This window comes from Carcharodon carcharias, chromosome 7 (assembly GCF_017639515.1).
Source record: "Carcharodon carcharias isolate sCarCar2 chromosome 7, sCarCar2.pri, whole genome shotgun sequence".
NCBI lineage: Eukaryota > Metazoa > Chordata > Chondrichthyes > Lamniformes > Lamnidae > Carcharodon > Carcharodon carcharias.
The window spans coordinates 110,600,403-110,619,412 of record NC_054473.1 but is presented as its reverse complement, the minus strand read 5'-3'; the positions used below and the strand labels follow the sequence as shown (position 1 = coordinate 110,619,412).

At 43.6% G+C, this 19,010-nt stretch overlaps 1 protein-coding gene across 10 annotated transcripts in view; it reads left to right on the top strand.

The window, feature by feature from the left end:
* mtss1lb (MTSS I-BAR domain containing 2b) overlaps positions 1–14,857 on the top strand; it is a 179,177-nt gene extending 164,320 nt beyond the window's left edge. For all 10 annotated transcript variants that reach the window (XM_041192299.1, XM_041192293.1, XM_041192290.1 and 7 more), the window contains one exon: positions 10,942–14,857. In XM_041192299.1, coding sequence (XP_041048233.1) covers positions 10,942–11,696 — 755 coding nt within the window. In that variant the 3' untranslated portion in view covers positions 11,697–14,857. The remainder of the gene's footprint in view (positions 1–10,941) is intronic.
* The last annotated feature ends 4,153 nt before the right edge of the window (positions 14,858–19,010 follow it).

Below are 19,010 nucleotides of genomic sequence, written 5' to 3'. Positions count from 1 at the left end.
TACAGAGAATCAGGGTTGTTCACTTTCCATGACACATGTCTCTGACATGTGCAATGTCTTAGTTCTGCACTGCGAGTTACCGCTTTGTGTCTGTAACCTGCTGAAGGGAGATAAACTTGAACTTTATGATCCCCAATGCATTGTAGCTTTACTTGTCTTGATACATTGCTAGTACGTTCTGGGTAAACTGTGCTTTCTAATGCTTTGTGGCTCTAATGAGCACACTAACCCTAGATAGCTTATTGGTGCATTGTGTGTTTAGTGATCCAAACTCATTGTTGATGTAGTTAGCATGCCAATGCATTGATGCTTTGGTGAACATTCTAATGTGTTGCAGCTTTAGTGCACTCCTTAAGTCGTATACATCACTGCTTCAGTAGCACACTAATGCATTGTCACTTCAGTGAGCACGCTAATGCATCATCGCTTCGGCGAGCACACTAGTGCATCATCGCTTCAGTGGACACATGAATGCATTATTGCTTTGGTGAGCACACTAATGCTTTATTGCTTTGGTGAGCACGGAAATATGTTGGCTCAGGTTTTCCAAGGAGCGGCAATCATCACCGGGTTGCAACGCCACTCAAACATGTCCCCCGCTCGATGCTGCTCCATATCTCTTCAGGCACCTTCCGAGCCTGGCTTTTCCAGAAATGTGAAGCATATTGTCCCTTGGAGAACTCCATCGCAGCACAGTAGAGTTGGGATGAGGGAGACAGGACACACCCCCTTTATACAGCACTACCTCATTGGCCACCTCTTACATGTTTCAATAAGGTCACCTCTTATTCTTTTAATCTCCAATGAACATAGGCCCAAGCCGTTCAATCTTTCCTCACAAGACAACTCCTTCATCCCAGGAATCAGCCTAGTGAACCTTCTCTGAATTGCTTCCAACGCAAGTATATCTCTCCTTAAGTAAGGAGACCAAAACTGCACACAGTACTCTAGGTGCAGTCCCACCAATGTCCTGTACACTTGTAGCGAGTCTTCCCCACTTTTATATTTCATTCCCCTTACAATAAGGGCCAAAGTTCCATTTGCCTTCCTAGTAACCTGCTGTACCTGCCTTCTAACTTTTTTGTAATTCATGTACAAGGATACCCAGATCCCTCTGTACTGCAGCATTCTGTAGTCTCTCTCCCTTTAAATTATATTCTGCCAAAGTGAACGACCTTACATTTTCCCACATCGTACTCCATCTGCCAAATTTTTGCCCATTCACTTAACTTATCCATATCTCTTTGCAGATTCTTTATATCCTCCTCACAACTTGCTTTCCCCACCTATCTTTGTACCATCAGCAAATCTGGCTACAATACTGTTGGCCCCTTCATCCAAGTCATTAATATAGATCGTAAATAGTTACTGATCCCTGTGACACTCCATTAGTTACAATTTGCCAACCTGAAAATGACCCACTTTTCCTGATTCTCTGCTTCCTCTAGGTTAACCAATCCTCTATCCATGCTAATATATCAGCCCCAAAACCATGAGCTCTTATCCTGTGCAGGAACTTGTTTTGTGGCACCCTATTGAATGCCTTTGGGAAATCCAAATACACATCTACTGGTCCCTTTTTATCCACCCTGTTTATTACATCCTCAAAAAACTCTAATAAATTTGTTAAACAGAATTTCCCTTTCATAAAACCCTGTTGACTCTGCCTGATTGCACTATGATTTTCTGAATGTTCTGCTGCTACCTCGATAAATATGGATTTTAGCATTTTCTCAATGACGGATGTTACACTAACTGACCTTTAGTTTCCTGCTTTTTGTCTCCCTCCTTTCTTGAATAGTGGTGTTACGTTTGCTGGGATCTTTCCGGATTCTAGGGAATTTTAGAAGATGACATTCAATGCATTCATTACCCCTACAGCCACTTCCTTTAAGACCTAGGATACAGGCCATCAGGCCCAGGACACTTTTCAGCCTTTAGTCCCATTAGTTTTCCTACTACTTTTTCTCTCAGGGGTCACTTCCATTGATCGTGGTTGTTTTATGTTACTCTTGGGATGCATATTGTGTCTTCTATGCAAAGGCAGACACAAAATCTCTGCCATTCCTTGTTTCCCATTATTAATTCCCTGGTCGCATCGTCTCCTGGACTAATGCTCACTGTAGCTACTCTTTTCCTGTCTATAAACATGTAGAAACTCTTACTGTCTGTTTTTATATTTCTTGCTAGTTTTCTCTCAAACTCCAATTTCTCCCATTTTATTTTTTTAGTCATTCTTTGTTGGTTTCTAAAATGTGCCCAATCTTCTGGCCTGTCACTAATCTTTGCAGCACTGGACTCCTTTTATTTCCATTTGATGCCATCCTTGATTTACATAATTACCCACGGATGGTGCATCCTTCTGGTAGAGTCTTCTTTGCTCAATGGAATATACCTCTGTTGAGAATTATGAATTATCTCCTGCCACTGCTTCTCTACCGTCTTACCTTTTAACCCTTTTTCCCAGTCCATTTCAGCCAACTCTGTCTTCATACCCTTGTAAATGCCTTTATTTAAGTTTAAGACTCTAGTTCTAAGAAACTGTTCCGAATATACTCTATGAACTCATCCTCCAGACTACCTTTGTTAATTTGATTTATCCAATCTATATAAAAGTTAAAATCTCCCACAATTATTGCAGTAGCTTTCTTACAAGCCCTACAATGTAGCTACATTCGGGAGCCTATAAACCATTCCACCAGTGACTTCTTTCCTTTGCTATTTCTTATCTCCACCTAAACTGATCCTGTATTTTGATCCTTCAAGCCAAGATCATTTCTCACCACTATACTGACCTCACCTTGTATTAACAGAGCTACCCCACCTCCTCCTTTTTTCCTGTCCTTCTGAAATGTCAGATACCCTTAAATATTCAGGTCCCAGCTGGTGGTCACTTTGCAGCCACATTACTTTAATGGCTATCATACTATACTCATTTATTTCTACTTGCACTATCAATTCCTCCACCTTGTTATGAATGCTGCATGCATTCAGATAAAGAGCCTTTCATTCTGTCTTTCATGACTCCGACCTTATTTGCTGGTGCATTCCTACGTTTGTATGCCCTGCCCCTTCCTGTCACACTCTGGTTATCGTTAACTGTATCACTGCTACCCTGCACTATTGCCTTCTCTTTAACTTTCCAAATCTCTCCTTAAAAAGGCATTCAATAAGGTGCCACATACCTCCTCCCCCAATATTTAGTTTAAAGCCCTCCCTCCAGCCATAGTTATGCAGTTCGCTAGGACACTAGTCCCAGCCTGGTTCAGGTGAAAGCTATCCTAATGGTACAGCTCCCACTTTGCCCAGCACTGATGCCAGGGCCCCAGGAATTAAAACTTGATACAAGTTTTCAAAATCATGAATGGTCTGGACAGAATAGGTAGGGAGAAACTGTTCCTGCTTGTAAATGAATCGAGAACCAGAGGGCACAATTTTAAAGTGTTTTGCAAAAGAAGCAAATATGAGGTGAGAAAAAGCTTTTTCACACAGCGAGTAGTTAGGGTTCAGAATGCACTGCCTGCAAGTGTAATGGAGGCAGGCTCAACTGAGGCATACAAGAGGTAATGATTATTTAAATAGAAACAAAGTGCAGGGTTATGGAGAAAAGGCGTGAGATCGGCACTAAGCTAAAATGTTCAGAGACCTAGTGCAGACATGATGGGCTGAATGGCCTCCTTCTACACCATAGAGATTCTGTGATTGTGAATTGAAACCCATTTGTCCCACACCAATTTTTGAGCCACGCATTCAACTCTCTGATCCTATTTACACTATGCCAATTCGCTCGTGGCTCAGGGAGTGATCCAGCGATTATTACCTTTGAGGTTCTGCTTTTAAATTTAGCCCCTAGCTGCTCATACTCCCTCAGCAGAACTTCTTTCTTAGTCCAACCTATGTCGTCAGAACCCACGTGGACCACAACAAGTGAACCCTTCCCCACCCACTCCAACCCCGTGGAAATGTCCTTAATCCCAGCAACAAGCAGGTAACACAACCTTCAGCACTCACATTCGCAGCTGCAGTGAACAGTATTTATCCCTCTAACTATACTGTCCCCTACTACAACTATATTCCTTTTTACTATCCCACTTGAATGGCCAGCTGCACCACAGTGCTGTGGTCAGTTTGCTCATCCTCCCTGCAGTCCCTGCTCTTGTCCACAAAAGCTGCAAGGATATCGAACTTGTTGGACAATTGCAAGGCCTGAGGCTCTTCCAGTGCTACCTTCTGGATCTCCATACCTCCCTCATCTGTAATCTCACCCTCCTATCCCTGACCACTGATCAAATCTGAAGTACTTAACCTAAGGAGTGTGCTGCCTCCTGGAACAAAGTGTCCAGGTAACTTTACCCCTCCCTGATGCATCGCAGTGTCTGAAGCTCAGACTCCAGCTCATCAGCGCTGATAAGGGGAGACAGTGGTGTAGTGGTAATGCTATTGGACTAGTAATTCAGAAGCCCAGGCTAATACTCTGGGGGACAGAGTATTAACTGAACTTAAATTCCATGACAACAGCTGGTGGAATTTAAATTCAGTTAATAAATCTGGGTTATAAAGCTAGTCTCAATAATGGTGGCCATGACAATCATCACCAATTGTTGTAAATACCCATGTGGTTCAATAATGTCCTATAATGAAGGAAATCTGCCGTCCTTACCCGTCTGGCCTACCAGACTCACAGCAATGTAGTTGACGCTTAACTGCCCTCTGAAATGGCCTAGCAAGTCACTCAGTTCAAGGGCAATTAGGGATGGGCAACAGATGTTGCCCTTTTCAGCAATGCTCACATCCTGTGAATGAATAAGGAAAAAAAAATCTGAAGTTCCTTGAGCTGCCGATGTTTAAGGCAGATGTGATTGCTGTGGCTCTCATAGGTGTTCACTAGTTCCCAAATGCAACAGCTACAACACCTCATCTTGCCCTGCCAACATTGCATTGTTTTAATTTAACTAATTAGGTTTCAAGTTTAGAATTTCACTCAGTGATTATCTGTTGTTATGTTATGGAGTTTTAACTCGTTGTACTATGCATTTAATATAATACTTATATCTCCCCAGTATCAGTTTAAACTACTGCCCTATTTCAGAGGGGACAAAATCTTAAGACTAATCAATCACCTACCTGTGCGCCTAATTAATATCTCCAGGCTTCAGGTCTTGGTCTCGGTGTCCCCAGCTTCCTCTCTTCGACCATTCCTTTTGTGAAGGCCAGAATAGCACTTCCTCCCTCACTGCACCGAACTCCCTGACTTACTAAATTCCCGGTCTTGCTGCACTCAGTCTCGAGCTGCCATCTTAGTGAGGTCTGTTGTTGCTGACTGCTTGAGACATTCTCTCACATCAAATTTCATGGGCAAAAGTTATAATTAAGGCACTTCCTTTAGTTGGCATGCGATGATGTCCTCACTGAAGAGTTTATGAATTGTTGATGTTATGTAGCTAGATAACAGTACAGCAACCCATGTTCCTCATGTTACCCAGTTTTAAGCATTAGGCCTGCTGTTCAGGGATAACCTATGAGGAACCATTTTGGATAGCACTCTCCCTGCTGTGACATCATGAAGTTCAACACCCAAAACATCATGACTAAACATAAGTGATCACAACCTTATCTTCTCTCTTCCATTTTGCAACCTTGATGATTGTGTGTGCAATGAGTCTTGGCCTTTCACCTGGGATTCTCAGTCTTAATTTTAAAGCAAAGTGCATTGTGGAAGCTTTATCCATTCATAATGTCATAGGAGATAAACCTTACAATGTCATAGAGTCATGGAGTTATCCAGCACAGAAACAGGCCCTTCAGCCCATCGTGTCCATGCCGGCCATCAAGCACCTATCCTAATCCCATTTTCCAGCACTTGGCTCTTAGCCTTGTATGCTATGGTGTTTCAAGTGCTCATCTAAATAATTCTTAAATGTTGTGAGGGTTCCTGCCTCTACCACCCCTTCAGGCAGTGTTCCAGGTTCCAACTAAGCTTTGGGTGAAAAAAACTTTCCTCAAATCCCCTCTAAACCTCCTGCCCCTTACCTTAAATCCAAGCCCCCTGGTTATTGACATCCCCATTAAGGGGAAAAAGTTTCTTCCTATCTGCCATATCAATGCCCCTCATAATTTTGTATACCTTTATCAGGTCCCAGCAAAACAAATCAACCAAAATGGCTATTTCTGGCTCCTCTATCACACGAAGTATTGGCCTGAATGAGGATGAGCAAGAGAGATGGGGATAAGTTTTCAACTTCATCTGGGCAATGAAAACTGGGTGGACAGCCGGCTGAGATGCAAATTGAATATATACCATATGTTGTAAAAACACAGATACGTCACTGTAAGTTTATAATTGTAGCATTGTGCAGCATTTTTAAAAAATATTCTTTGATGGGCTGTGGGTGGCGCTGGCAAGGCCAACATTTGTTGCCAACCCTAACTTCCTTGAACTGAGTGGTTTAGTAGCTCATTTCAGAGAGTATTTGAAAGTCAACCACATTGCTGTGGATCTGGAGTCACATATAGGTCAGGCCAGGTAGTGATGGTATGATTTCCTTCCCTAAAGGATATTAGTGAACCAGATGGGTGTTTACAACAATTAATGATGGTTTCAATTCCATTTTTTTTTATTAATTGAATTTAAGTTCCACCAGTTGACATGAGATTTGAACCCATGTTCCCAGAACATTAGTCTAGGCCTCTGGATTACTAGTCCAGTGATGTTAACAGTATGCCACAGTTTCCCCAAAACTTTGGAGCTCTTTATATTTACAGCTAGTCATTTTGAGGGAGATGGAACAAAACCTGAGAACCACAGACAAGTCAGGCTAATTTCAGTGATTGGAAAGTATACTGGAAATTATGCTAAAAGGACTGCTTTTCCAGACAGAAAATTTAATTTAAAACAAAAGATCAATTGTAAAAGGCTAAGTCAAGCTTAACCAAGTTGATAGAATTCTTTGAAGAGGTAATGAAAGGAGTAGCCAAGGGTAATGCAGTAGCTGTCATATACTTAGATTGTCAAAAGGCCTTTGATAAGGTACTACACTGTAAGCTCATGACAGAGGTGAGGAAATATGGAGTCAGAGGATAAATAACTGAATGAATCGCAAATTGGCTAAAAAGTAGAAAGCAGAGAGCAGGGGTAAATTCAAATTGGAGGAAGGTAGAAAATTGTGTTCCACAAAGAAAATGGTGTTCCACGAGCAACTCAATATCAAAATTTGCAGATGATATCAAACTGGGGAGTTATAGTTAACACTGAAGAAGACAGCATAATACAAGAGGACATTAGAAAATGGGCAGACGGTGCAAATTAAGTGAGAAATGAACTTTAACATAGATAAATATGAGATGATGCAGGAAAGGTCAAAACATCACCTACATTTTAGAAAGTAAGAAACTGAATGGGGGGGGGAATGAGGAATACAGGTGAACAAACCATTAAAAGCGACACCACAGGTCCATAAAACAATTAAAAATTGTAACAAAACACTGGGATTTATTTCCAGGCATATAAAATTCAAAAGTAGTGAAATTATTTTAAACTTGCGTATGACCCAGGCCACACTTAAAAGCACTGCACACAATTCCGGTCTCCATACCATAAAAAGGACATAGAATCACTGGAGCAAGTACAACAACATTTACAAGGGTGGTAACAGACAGGGAGATTACAGCTATTGGGAGAGATTGTAGAGGTTGAGACTTTTTTTCTTTAGAAAAGAGAATTAATGAAGGCCTGATAGAGGTCTTTATAATTATGAATGGGTTGAATTGGGTAGGGTTTCCACATGTAGGAAAATGCAAAACTAGTGACCATAAATACAAGATTGTTACTATTAAATCCAATATGTGAATAAAGGAAAAATTCTTTACTCAATAAGTGGTTAGAATATAGAGCTCACTACCAGGGGCGACCATGGCATAGTGGTATTGTCACTGGACTGGGAGCTGGTGCTCAGGGAGCTAGGGCTCATAATTCCACCACCACATTGAATCCAATAAGTTCATTATTATGAATCCATCATTAATTCTCATAAAAACCCCATCTGTTTCACTAAGGAAAGGAAATCCTTAACAAAAACAAAAATACCTGGAAAAACTCAGCAGGTCTGGCAGCATCTGCGGAGAGGAACACAGTTAACGTTTCAAGTCCGAATGACCCTTCAACAGAGCTAAGTAAAAATAGAAGAGGTGAAATATAAGCTGGTTTAAGAGATGTTGACAAGTAGAGCTGGATAGAGAGCCAGTGATAGGTGGAGATAACCAAAAGATGTCACAGACAAAAGGACAAAGAGATGTTGAAGGTGGTGATATTATCTGAGGAATGTGATAATAACGGTACAGAGAGCCCTAGTGGGGATGCAGTGGGGTGAAGGAATCAAAAACAACTAAAAGGTAGAGATAAAACAATGGATAGAAATACATTTAAAAATAATGGAAGTAGGTGGGAAAAGAAAAATCTATATAAATTATTGGAAAAAAAGGGGGGGAATTGGAGAGGGGGTGGAGATGGAGGATAGAGTTCATGATCTAAAATTGTTGAACTCAATATTCAGTCCAGAAGGCTGTAAAGTGCCTAGTCAGAAGATGAGGTGCTGTTCCTCCAGTTTGCGTTGGGCTTCACTGGAACAATGCAGCAAGCCAAGGACAGACATGTGGGCAAGAGAGCAGGGTGGAGTGTTAAAATGGCAAGCGACAGGGAGGTCTGGGTCATGCTTGCGGACAGACCGAAGGCATTCTGCAAAGCGGTCACCCAGTCTGCGTTTAGTCTCTCCAATGCAGAGGAAACTGCATTGGGAGCAGCGAATACAGTAGACTAAATTGAGGGAAATGCAAGTGAAAAGCTGCTTCACTTGAAAGGAGTGTTTGGGCCCTTGGACGGAGAGGAGAGGGAAAGTAAAGGGGCAGGTGTTGCACCTTCTACGGTTGCATGGGAAGGTGCCATGGAAGGGGGTTGAGGTGAAAAGGGTGATGGAGGAGTGGACCAGGGTGTCCCAGAGGGAACAATCCCTGCGGAGTGCCGCCGGGGGGGGTGAAGAGAAGATGTGTTTGGTGGTGGCATTACGCTGGAGTTGGCGGAAATGGCGGAGGATGATCCTTTGAATGCGGAGCTGGTGGGGTGAAGTGAGGACAAGGGGGACCCTATCATGTTTCTGGGAGGGAGAAGAAGGTGTGAGGGCGGATGCGCGGGAGATGGGCCAGGCACGGTTGAGGGCCCTGTCAACCACTGTGGGTGGAAAACCTCGGTTAAGGAAGAAGGAGGACATGTCAGAGGAACTGTTTTTGAAGGTAGCATCATCAGAACAGATGCGACGGAGGCGAAGGAACTGAGAGAATGGGATGGAGTCCTTACAGGAAGCGGGGTGTGAGGAGCTGTAGTCGAGGTAGCTGTGGGAGTCAGTAGGCTTGTAATGGATATTGGTGGACAGTCTATCACCAGAAATTGAGACAAGAGAGGTCCTTACCTAGGTGTGGCTCCAGTCCCACAGCAATGTGGTTGGCCAGTTGTAGCTGGCCTTTCTAGCAAAGCCCACAGCTCATTAAAAAAAAAGCTTAAATTGCTTTCAGAAGGTAACTAGATGAGAAAAGGGAATAGAAAGATGAGGCTGATGGAATGGGAGGAGTCTGGTGTTGAGTGTAAATGATTGGCAGAGACTAGATGGACTGTTTGGCCTGTTTCTGTGTTGCATGTTTGGTGTAAGTAGCTGGACTGAATCTTCAGTGGATTCATAGAAAAGGGGGCAGCAGTCTAGCTGCTCTATTGGAGACTGACCCTAACTAAAGCACTGAATGGACAGGATGCAATGATCTAGTGTGTTAATGCTTCTAACAGGTCAATCTGTCTGTGGTATTGACTAACCAGGATGTCCAGACCCCACCAGTGGCTCCAGCTGATATTACTGTTGACAGCAGATGTTTTTCAATTGGCCCCAGTTTACGAAAGGTACCACCCTCCAATCGATGGCTGCCTAAGTTACCCCTTCACCACCTCCCCCTTGCTGTCTAATCTGGCCAACAAAATGCCAGGAATATTGGGCTGAGAAAATGTGATGTTGGTCAAACTCTGAGTGTGCTCACAGGAAGAACATTAGATGGGGTGTTGTTTAGCTTGGATAATTCCATTCTCATTTTCTTGCCTCTATTCTTGAAGACCCTTTCTATAGCACAAGTCCATATGGACTGGTACAGCACCAAAGTGGCTCTTCAAGTGCCAGGGAAGACAATAAAGTGAATCGACTGTGGGAATGTTAAAAGTCTGGACCGTACTGCTTCTCACCTGTAGTTTCCAGATGTGCATTTTCTGCAAGGGTTGTCATCTGGCAACTGGGAATTAATCTCTCAAATTCAGGGTTAATAGGGCCAATTGCAATGTCCCTTTCCACCGCCCTGAGTAACCCAAGACTGCACAAACCACTGATCAAAGCTGGCACCTTCCTGGACTACACAGCTCTATAATACACTACCTGCTGGATCGATCCATTAAACTACTGGCCGAGGGTATGGGTTATCCAATCCGCTGTCAATCCTCTGAAGAGGAAACTCAGTGCTTCACTAGAAAAGCAGGCGTTGATGACTGAAATTAGCTTGCTGTCTGTGGTTTATCAACTTGAACCATAGATACTGGTTTCTTTTGCTATTTTGCAGGAGTATCATAGTTAAAAGACTCATTTGGTTGTATTTGTAGGGAGTGCTCAGAAGGAATCTGTTGTGCTCTAGTTGTGAGCTTGCTTGGTCATCATAGACCCATTACTGAGCAACCCAAAAGATAGTGATTCCATCTGTCCAACTTGCCAGTTGAGTACACCATCACAGGAAAGTGACCAACCTTGGAGTCTGTATCTCTGATCTCTGTGTTACCCATGTCCATTACAATAAAAGCTTACACATCCAAGCACTTACTCGTGCTTCTGATGCCTGACTGAAGTATTAACCATGCTTTCTGCGCAGTTTCAGATTACGATTGCTACTCTGTGAATGGTGACATGGAGACAGAACATCAAAGTGAGTTTGACAGATCTTCGACCATACCACGAAACAGCGACATCGCCCAGAGTTACCGCAGAATGTTCCAGACCAAACGCCCCGCCTCGACAGCTGGACTGCCTTCGGGGAGCGTGCAGAACATTTCAGTCACCCCGGGTGTGGCCACCATCAGGCGCACCCCCTCCACCAAGCCATCCGTGCGCCGTGCCCTCTCCAATGCGGGTCCGATTCCCATCCGTCCTCCGATAGTGCCGGTTAAAACGCCCACCGTGCCTGATGCCCAGGGGCCAGTGAGGGTCGGCAGCGAGGAATGCGTGTTCTTCAGCGATGACACTTCGCCGAACGCCTTGGAGTATGCGAAGGCCTCGCCGAAGCGATTGAGCTTGCCCAATGCTGCCTGGGGCGGTGCGGGCACAATGGAGATCTCCGTGTACCCAGGAGGTCACATGTCAAGTGAGGAGGAGCAGCAGCTAGCTGCCAACCGCCACAGCCTGGTTGAGAAGATCGGTGAGCTCGTGGCCAGCGCCCAGGCTCTGGGCGACGGACAGTTCCCTTTCCCTGCAATGCTCCCTGGTGCAGTGCCTGATGACGGCCTTGGCCTCCCACTGCCCCCAGTGTCTCCCAGCGAGGCCCCTGAAGACATGCTCACCGCCATACGCCGAGGGGTGAAGCTTCGGAGGACCGTGACCAACGACAGGTCTGCGCCGAGGATTTTGTGACAGCGAGGGCTAAGACGTACTGAGGCGAAAGTAGGCCAAAGTAGGCCACATGTGTTATAAAATGAACTCTGAGGAATGATGAGAAGATTGAACAAAGAGACACTGAACTCTGACTCAACCAGGCTGGATTCCAACGCAGTGCCATGAACTACCTTAAACCAAGCAACTACAGCCGACTGGTGTGGTGGAGTGAAATATTTTAAATTAAGATGTGGCAGGTTTTAAATGAGTGTACTATGTTAGTTATAAAGAGGAATTTAACATTTTGTTCTTTACAGATATTCTATCAGCCATTTAACTGACTCACCTGTTTCGTGGCATTTTTTTCAGCTTTTGCGGTATTTGGTGCAAGAAAAAAGTTCTATAACGTGCTGTGTGTAGCTTCAAACACTGAGGTGGTTTGTGCTCGTCCTCAATGTGTGTTGGTCTTCAATGTGTGTCTCTGGCCTCCCAACTGGGTCCTTCCTCAGCCACAACAACAAAAGAATGGGCCACTCAAGAGTAGTGAGGGAGGTTTAGAAGGAAAAGGCTGGAGATGTAACAGAGAGAGGGCAAGGTGCACAGACACCTGTGCATCTCGTTGCTGATTTATGCTTGAGTTGCTTGTTCAGTCAAGTTGAAAGGGCATGTGTATGAAGATTGTGAATTCCTATCAGAACTGGACAAAAATTGGTGATTACTTCTTGTCCCAACTAACGTTCACCCAATTTGAGAAGAAAACTCGCTACCTAATTGGACACACTCTAACTTTCAGGGCCCCTAACTTGGGAGCTGAAAAATCCAACTTCACAACTATCCAGTCGAGTAGCTGATTCATACTCAAGTTTTGCCCCCTGTTTTGAATAATGTTGTTGAACTATTTTCTGTGTCAGGATTGAATGGGCACGTGTTGATAAATACAATGTTATCTTTTATAGCACTAACACAGTTGCTTTCAGCTGGGAAGTTGAACCTTTAATGAAGTTGTAGTTAGCTGGAGCCACTATTCAGTTGTAACCCTTTATTGAAAATCCATGCTGAGAGGTGAATGTAATTATTCAGTCACCGAGTTGTCCAGTTACTGGTAGTTATCTGTTTAGCATTCCCGTATTCTGAATTTTTATTTGTAACTTTTTAAATATATTTTGAATAAACAATGGTGAGTTAGATTGATGCTGAAAATATTATTGCCTGATGCAACATCAGACAATGAAAACTGAGCTCTGACCCCCTTGTATTGATTCCTCAAAGTGAGGATAGGGATATGAGGCACTGTTACCCTGGAACACACACAAGGAAAATCTACAGGAAGTGATAGCAGAGAGAAGGACTTGAGGCGGAGGCAATTCGAACATTCAACATAGCTGTTTCCTATCATATTTATACGGAGGATGAGAATATTTCTAGGAGGGCCTGAAGATGTTCCAGGGGTAACCTCACCATGTAGACAATGTAATTTTATTTTTATTAGGGAAGTTGCAATATTCTCTTATAAAAAGCCTCCCTTGCGTCTAACGTTAATAGATTGTTGCCACTGGGCTATTTAGTTTGTTGGTTACCAATGGGTTTTAGGAAGGGGATTGTGCTGCCACAGGTAAGCTTTAATGTTGTAAGACGCTCTTGTTTCACCCCCCTCAAACTGCTCCCGCCACCACTGGATCCAGATTTGTACCCACCTGTTCTTATCCAGCATTAATACAGCTGAAAATTCTCTCTTTCTTTCTCCCTCTTGCTCTGGCTCGCTCTCCAAACACCACCCAGATTTGGAAGGACACAATCTATAATCATACCTCCTGGGCATTCCTCCACTCAAGTCTCTGCTGGGTTTGTATATTATTGAGAATAGGAGAGAGGCAAACAACCAACTACAACCCTTGCTGCTATTCTGGCTATTTCTAGGATATTACTAGACAGATGCTCGAATATTATTGGAATAAACTAAGGAACTGCTACAAATGCAAAGCAGATGAGTTTTCTTTGGAGCAGCTGAAATGTAGAGACTGATCAGCATATTTTCAAACCTTCAAACCAAACTGCTGAGATTTCCAGTTACTGTTTATACAGCCTTGAGTGAACATACTCTCCTACAGGGTCACATATCACATTTACATTAATCTAGAGAGCTTTGGCACAGGTTAGCCAGATGTCCTTGGTGTACCAGAGTACCACTGATACGCCAGTTAATATGAGACAGTTTACCAGTAACCAGTACAGGTAACCTTGCACTCCAACTGATACCACCCTTAGCCACTGGGGCATTGGCCTTCACAGTTATCTGCAGCTGTCTGAAAAGAATCCTACTCCTTACTGACAGACCTAACTCTCCACTTAGACGTTCTCAGGCCATGCATGTCCTGGCATTGCCAGCACTTATTTCCCATCCACATTTGCCTCGAGGAGGTGGCAATGGACTTTCTCCATTCTCCGCAGTTTTAAGTAACAAGATTATTCCATTGTCGGAGTTTGATGCTGCTGAGTGTTTTGGTAGGCCACTTTGGAGGGCAGTTATGAGTGAATTCTTTGGGTGTGGAACCATGTATAGGCCCAGACTGGGTAAGCCAGTGGATTTCGCTCCCTAAACAAGATGGTTGAACCAGTTGGGTTTTCACTAAAACCCAACAACTGTATGGTCACTTTTGATGCCAGCTTTGTATTTTCAGCTTTTTAAAACTTATTTCAAGATTCTCAAAGAGCCAGGGTTGGGAGCTGGTTTGGCATTCTCTGGATTGCTAGTCCAGTGACAGGCTAGAACTGTGACTAGTGGAGCCCAATGCTGTTGATATGAGATTCTCAAATCTGACCATGAATATGATGCTCCATTCCAGTCTCCCATCTGGAAACCAGCTAAGCCCCTGGGGGACAAGTAAAAGTGAGTTTTAGTGAGGAATCTCCTCATAAACATCAATCCATCTTTTCCCCTTTCAGATCCTAACTGTATAGTTCCTAAATTTCCTATTTGTTTTGGAATCCCATCAATAATGGTTTCCCCATGATCTTGAGATATTATTGGCTAGCATGTTGCCTTAGCAACTGTAGGAGACACACAGCCTGGAAATGACTGTTCGCGGTAATGGCGGAAGGTGGTATTTATAAATTTAAAACTTGCATTTATATAGCACCTTCCAGGATGTTCCAAAGAGCTTTACAACCAACTTAAGACAAAGATGAGGTGGAATTTCTTCTCTGAGGGTAGTCAATCTGTGGAATTCTTTACCACTGAGGGCTGTAGAGGCTGGGTTGTTAAGTATATTCAAAGCTGAGATAGACAGATCTTTAATTAGTAAGGGGATCAAGGGTTATGAGGAAAAGGCAGGAAAGTGGAGTTGAGGATTAGCAGATCAGCCACAATCTCATTGAATGGTGGAGCAGACTCGATGGCCTACTTCTGCTCCTATGTCTAATGGTCTTATGGTTAATACAGTACTTTTGAAGTGCGGTCACTGTCGTAATGCAGGGAACACGGCAGCCAACCTGAGCACAGCAAATGAGATAAATGACCAGTTTATTGATTTCAGTGATGTTGGTTGAGGGATAAATATTGGCCAGGACACCAGGAGAACTCCCCTACTCTTTTTCAAATTGTAGCATGGGATCTTTTATGTCCACCTGAGAGAGAAGGCAGGTCATCAGTTTAATGTCTCTTCCAAAAGGCAATACCTCCAACAGTGCAGCACTCCCTCAATCAGTCTGGGTTATGTGCTCAAGTCTTCAGTGCGGGACTTGAACCCATAGCCTTCTATCTTGGAGGCAACAGTGCTACCCATTGAACCAAGGTTGATACCTGTAGCCCTTGCATGTGATTTAAATGCATGGGCAAGCCATGAACTGTGGAATGCCACTTTCAAACAGTGGGCAAAAGCATGTCCTAGATACATGGGGCTGGATTTTATAGGGGCAATGTAAGGGACAGCCAGTAGGCCCCAGGGATGACAAGGACATGGACCCCTGAGTGGGGTAAGTCGGGGTATTGGATGGGGAGGAATTGGGGTGCCAGGGGCAGGGGTGTGGCGGGTGTGTGGGTTTTGGAGGCTAGATGCATTGAACAAAGGGGGTGTGTGGCACCTTGCAGGGTACCCCTGATGGGCACTGGGCACCCTTCAAAGGACAAACTCCCCTCACCTTCCTTTCTCACCTTTTGAACAGTTCACTTAAAAAAAAGCGGCCTGCCCATCTGTACACGGCAACTGTTTTAACAGCATGGGCAGCATAATATTCGGGTCAGTTGGCTTGGTAACAAGATCAATTGCTCATTAATTATCTTTTTAAAAATGGTGAACAGGCTGCTGATCTTAGCACCCGCCTGTCTACCATGGGGACTGGGTCAGGGATTGGCAGGAAGGCAGTGGCTAGACACCCATCATATTTTACCTGCCCGCCCACCCACCCGCCCCCCCCCCCCCCCCAAAAACACATCTGGAAGGGAGGCAGTAAAATCCATCCCATGGTGTGTGAATAACCTACATAGTTATGTCTGGGCTTAAGTTCCATTTTAACTTCTGAAATAATTGTTTAAGGAAAGTGAAGAACATATTTATTAACCAGATGGGTGTGTAGGAAATCCTCCGATTCAATAGTCATTATGCAATTCTCACTCACACAGGCAAAATGATTTTAATATCATTATATGGAAATTTCTAGAAAAGATATAAATTGTGATCTATAATCTGAACAACCTGTTAGATTTTTAAAAATTCAGCTGTTGGACATTTTGACATCTGTTCTTAAAAACATTTTTCAGTATTTTCTGTGGAAAATTAAAGGTTTGTTTCAATAACCTCGGTTCATGCTCCATCAGCACGACTCCAAGTTCACATCCCAGCTGGATAACAATGAGGATGCTACAAATGGACTCAGTGTTCCTAGGTTTAATGATCCCATTCCCATGCTTTCATTCCCAATCACGACCCAAAGAACTCCCCCAACCATTTCCACCTACCCCCCCTCCCCCCACTCCAATCCAGCCGAAGGTGAATGTGGATCCTATGAGGGCAGAATTGAGCTCTGCCCTGATGGTCCCTGCAGTCGAATATCTCACTGACATTTCCTCTATCTGGGTCCACATTCAGGTGAGCTACTAAAGCGCTGCTGCTGCCACCAGTGACCCTGAGCGTCAGCCCAGAAACAGTTTGTTGTAACCACACTGGACCCAGTTTCGATGAATGTGCCTACTTTAATCTTAATGTGTGCCCAAGGGGTACACGTGAACCTGCACATGCTCTGTGACATTAAGTGATGTTTTCCAGTACTGTAGCAGAATTGCAGAAAATGTTAGAATGTCATTTGTGCTTTTAGAAAACCCGCTGAGCACTTTCTAAAACAACAGTGACTATTTTTTTAAAAAGGAATTCAGCTCGGGGAGAAAAGAATGAATTTATAAAAGAAGTGTAGGAAAAAGTGAACTTGGAAACAGATATTGATGCAGTAACTGAGTTGGCAGATCTTTATGACATTGGCACACTGAAGCTTTGGGAGTGAGATGAAACAGATTCTTAGCTAAAACTCACCTCAAGGCTTCAAATCCACATTAGCTCACTTTAAAACCACATTTTATAGTGTTCTACTTGTGCAATAATTTAATAAGTACATTAAGGCGAAAAATATTTGTTGAACCTTGCTGAAGAGAGAGAGAGAGATGTTGCCGAAGCTTTTTGTCTTGCGCTCATCAGGGCAAATGCAAGAATGCCAAATTTCAAATGATCACAACAATTTACACAACAGCAGTAAAGGGTTGGCAAGTTCAGTCTGATTAGCCGAGATGCTGCCATGGAGAACAGGGAATTACAGACTCCCCAAGCTCCTGGGTAGTTCAAAAGAGGCATAAAGCTTGAACATACTCCTTTTGTATGCAGAGAACAGGTCCCTGTGTATGAACGTGTGTCACTTCTAGCAAGTGTAAATAAGCCACATTATGAGCTCGGGTGATTATCTTAAATTGGTTGTTAGTGTAGCTATTAGCACACTCAGGCTTGTTCAGCCAGTGCTGTCCAATCGCAGAATCACACCCAACAGTAGATGTTTTATATTGGGCTTTGCAAGTGCAGGCTGGTTAAGTATAATCTGTACTCTGCCTATTATGAATAACCGTGAACTAATTTAAAATGGAGTATTGGAATGAAGGCATTTTAGTCCAACAGTGAAGCAATCTGTTAGTGTGATTTCTCACCAGTTTGTCTGCTGTAAAATTTTGAGCAATTTCTCTCAAATGCCACATCTCCTTCCATTGGGCTTAACTGGATCCGCCTGTTGCCATGCTGTCATCACTCACGATCTCTCCGTGATTTATCAAGTTCAAATCAGGAGTGAAGGTTTAGGTCGTAACGCTTTAGGGAATGTAGTGGGGAGAGCTTGGGGTGGTCACAGTAGAGGATGGGATGGTGGGTAGGAGTCCAAGAGTCCAATGTATCACAGACAGGGATGGGGAAATGGCACTGGGAGCAGGAATGGAGGTGGGTAGAATTTGAAACGTCATTAAGGTGGATCATGGAAGAAAGTTGAGATTCCTAGGAAGGGGTCAAAAAAGAGAGCAGTGTTAGAGATGGATGAAAGAGAGCTAAGTTCAATTGTGATGCTATCTGTGTTTCACTATGCTTCTACCACTCACTTTTTGGAGAGTTAAATGAAAAATGGCCCTCGGTTGAGATACACGGGGAAGGAACAGTGAGGGTTACTACCTGCTGTAGTAGATATATGTTATATATTTAAATGAGCGTGCTTTTATTCCAAGTTCTATTTATTTTTTTTTAAACTTCATTTGAGCTCCTGAATGTGATTGCTTTTGAATCCAGCTACCCAAGACACTAGGGTAGGAGCAGAATGGGGCGGTTTCAGAGTTTGGGTTGGTAGAGCGGGTAAGAGGGAGACATGGAACCTGTGCGATGATATCAGAGGTTTGACTGTGCATTTTTATTCGCCTCTCCTTGACATGTGGACTTCCGTTGGTGTACCTCACCTCAAATGGCTCTTCCACCCGTGAGACCCTCAATCACAGTTGAGGGGATATGATAGTGACAAGGATTAAGAAAGGATGACAAAGACCTGCTTTAGTAACTATAGAGGGGGTGTGGGCAGGAAAGTTTGTGGGAGGCTTCCGGTCAGCTGGAGTCAGAGCTCACATTTCTTTGTGGCTTGGGGAAATTTCATACACCACTTAAAATGGGTCAAACAAAACTTGAACTGCCTGAAAAACCAAGCTCTAGAACTCCGTCCTGAATCTTTGTCATCTATTTCTGTCTCCTCCTTTAAGATGCTCCTTAAAACCTACCTCTTTGACCAAGTTTATGGTCACTGACAGGCCCTAACATATCGCTATGTGGCTTGGTGTTAATGTTTGTCTAG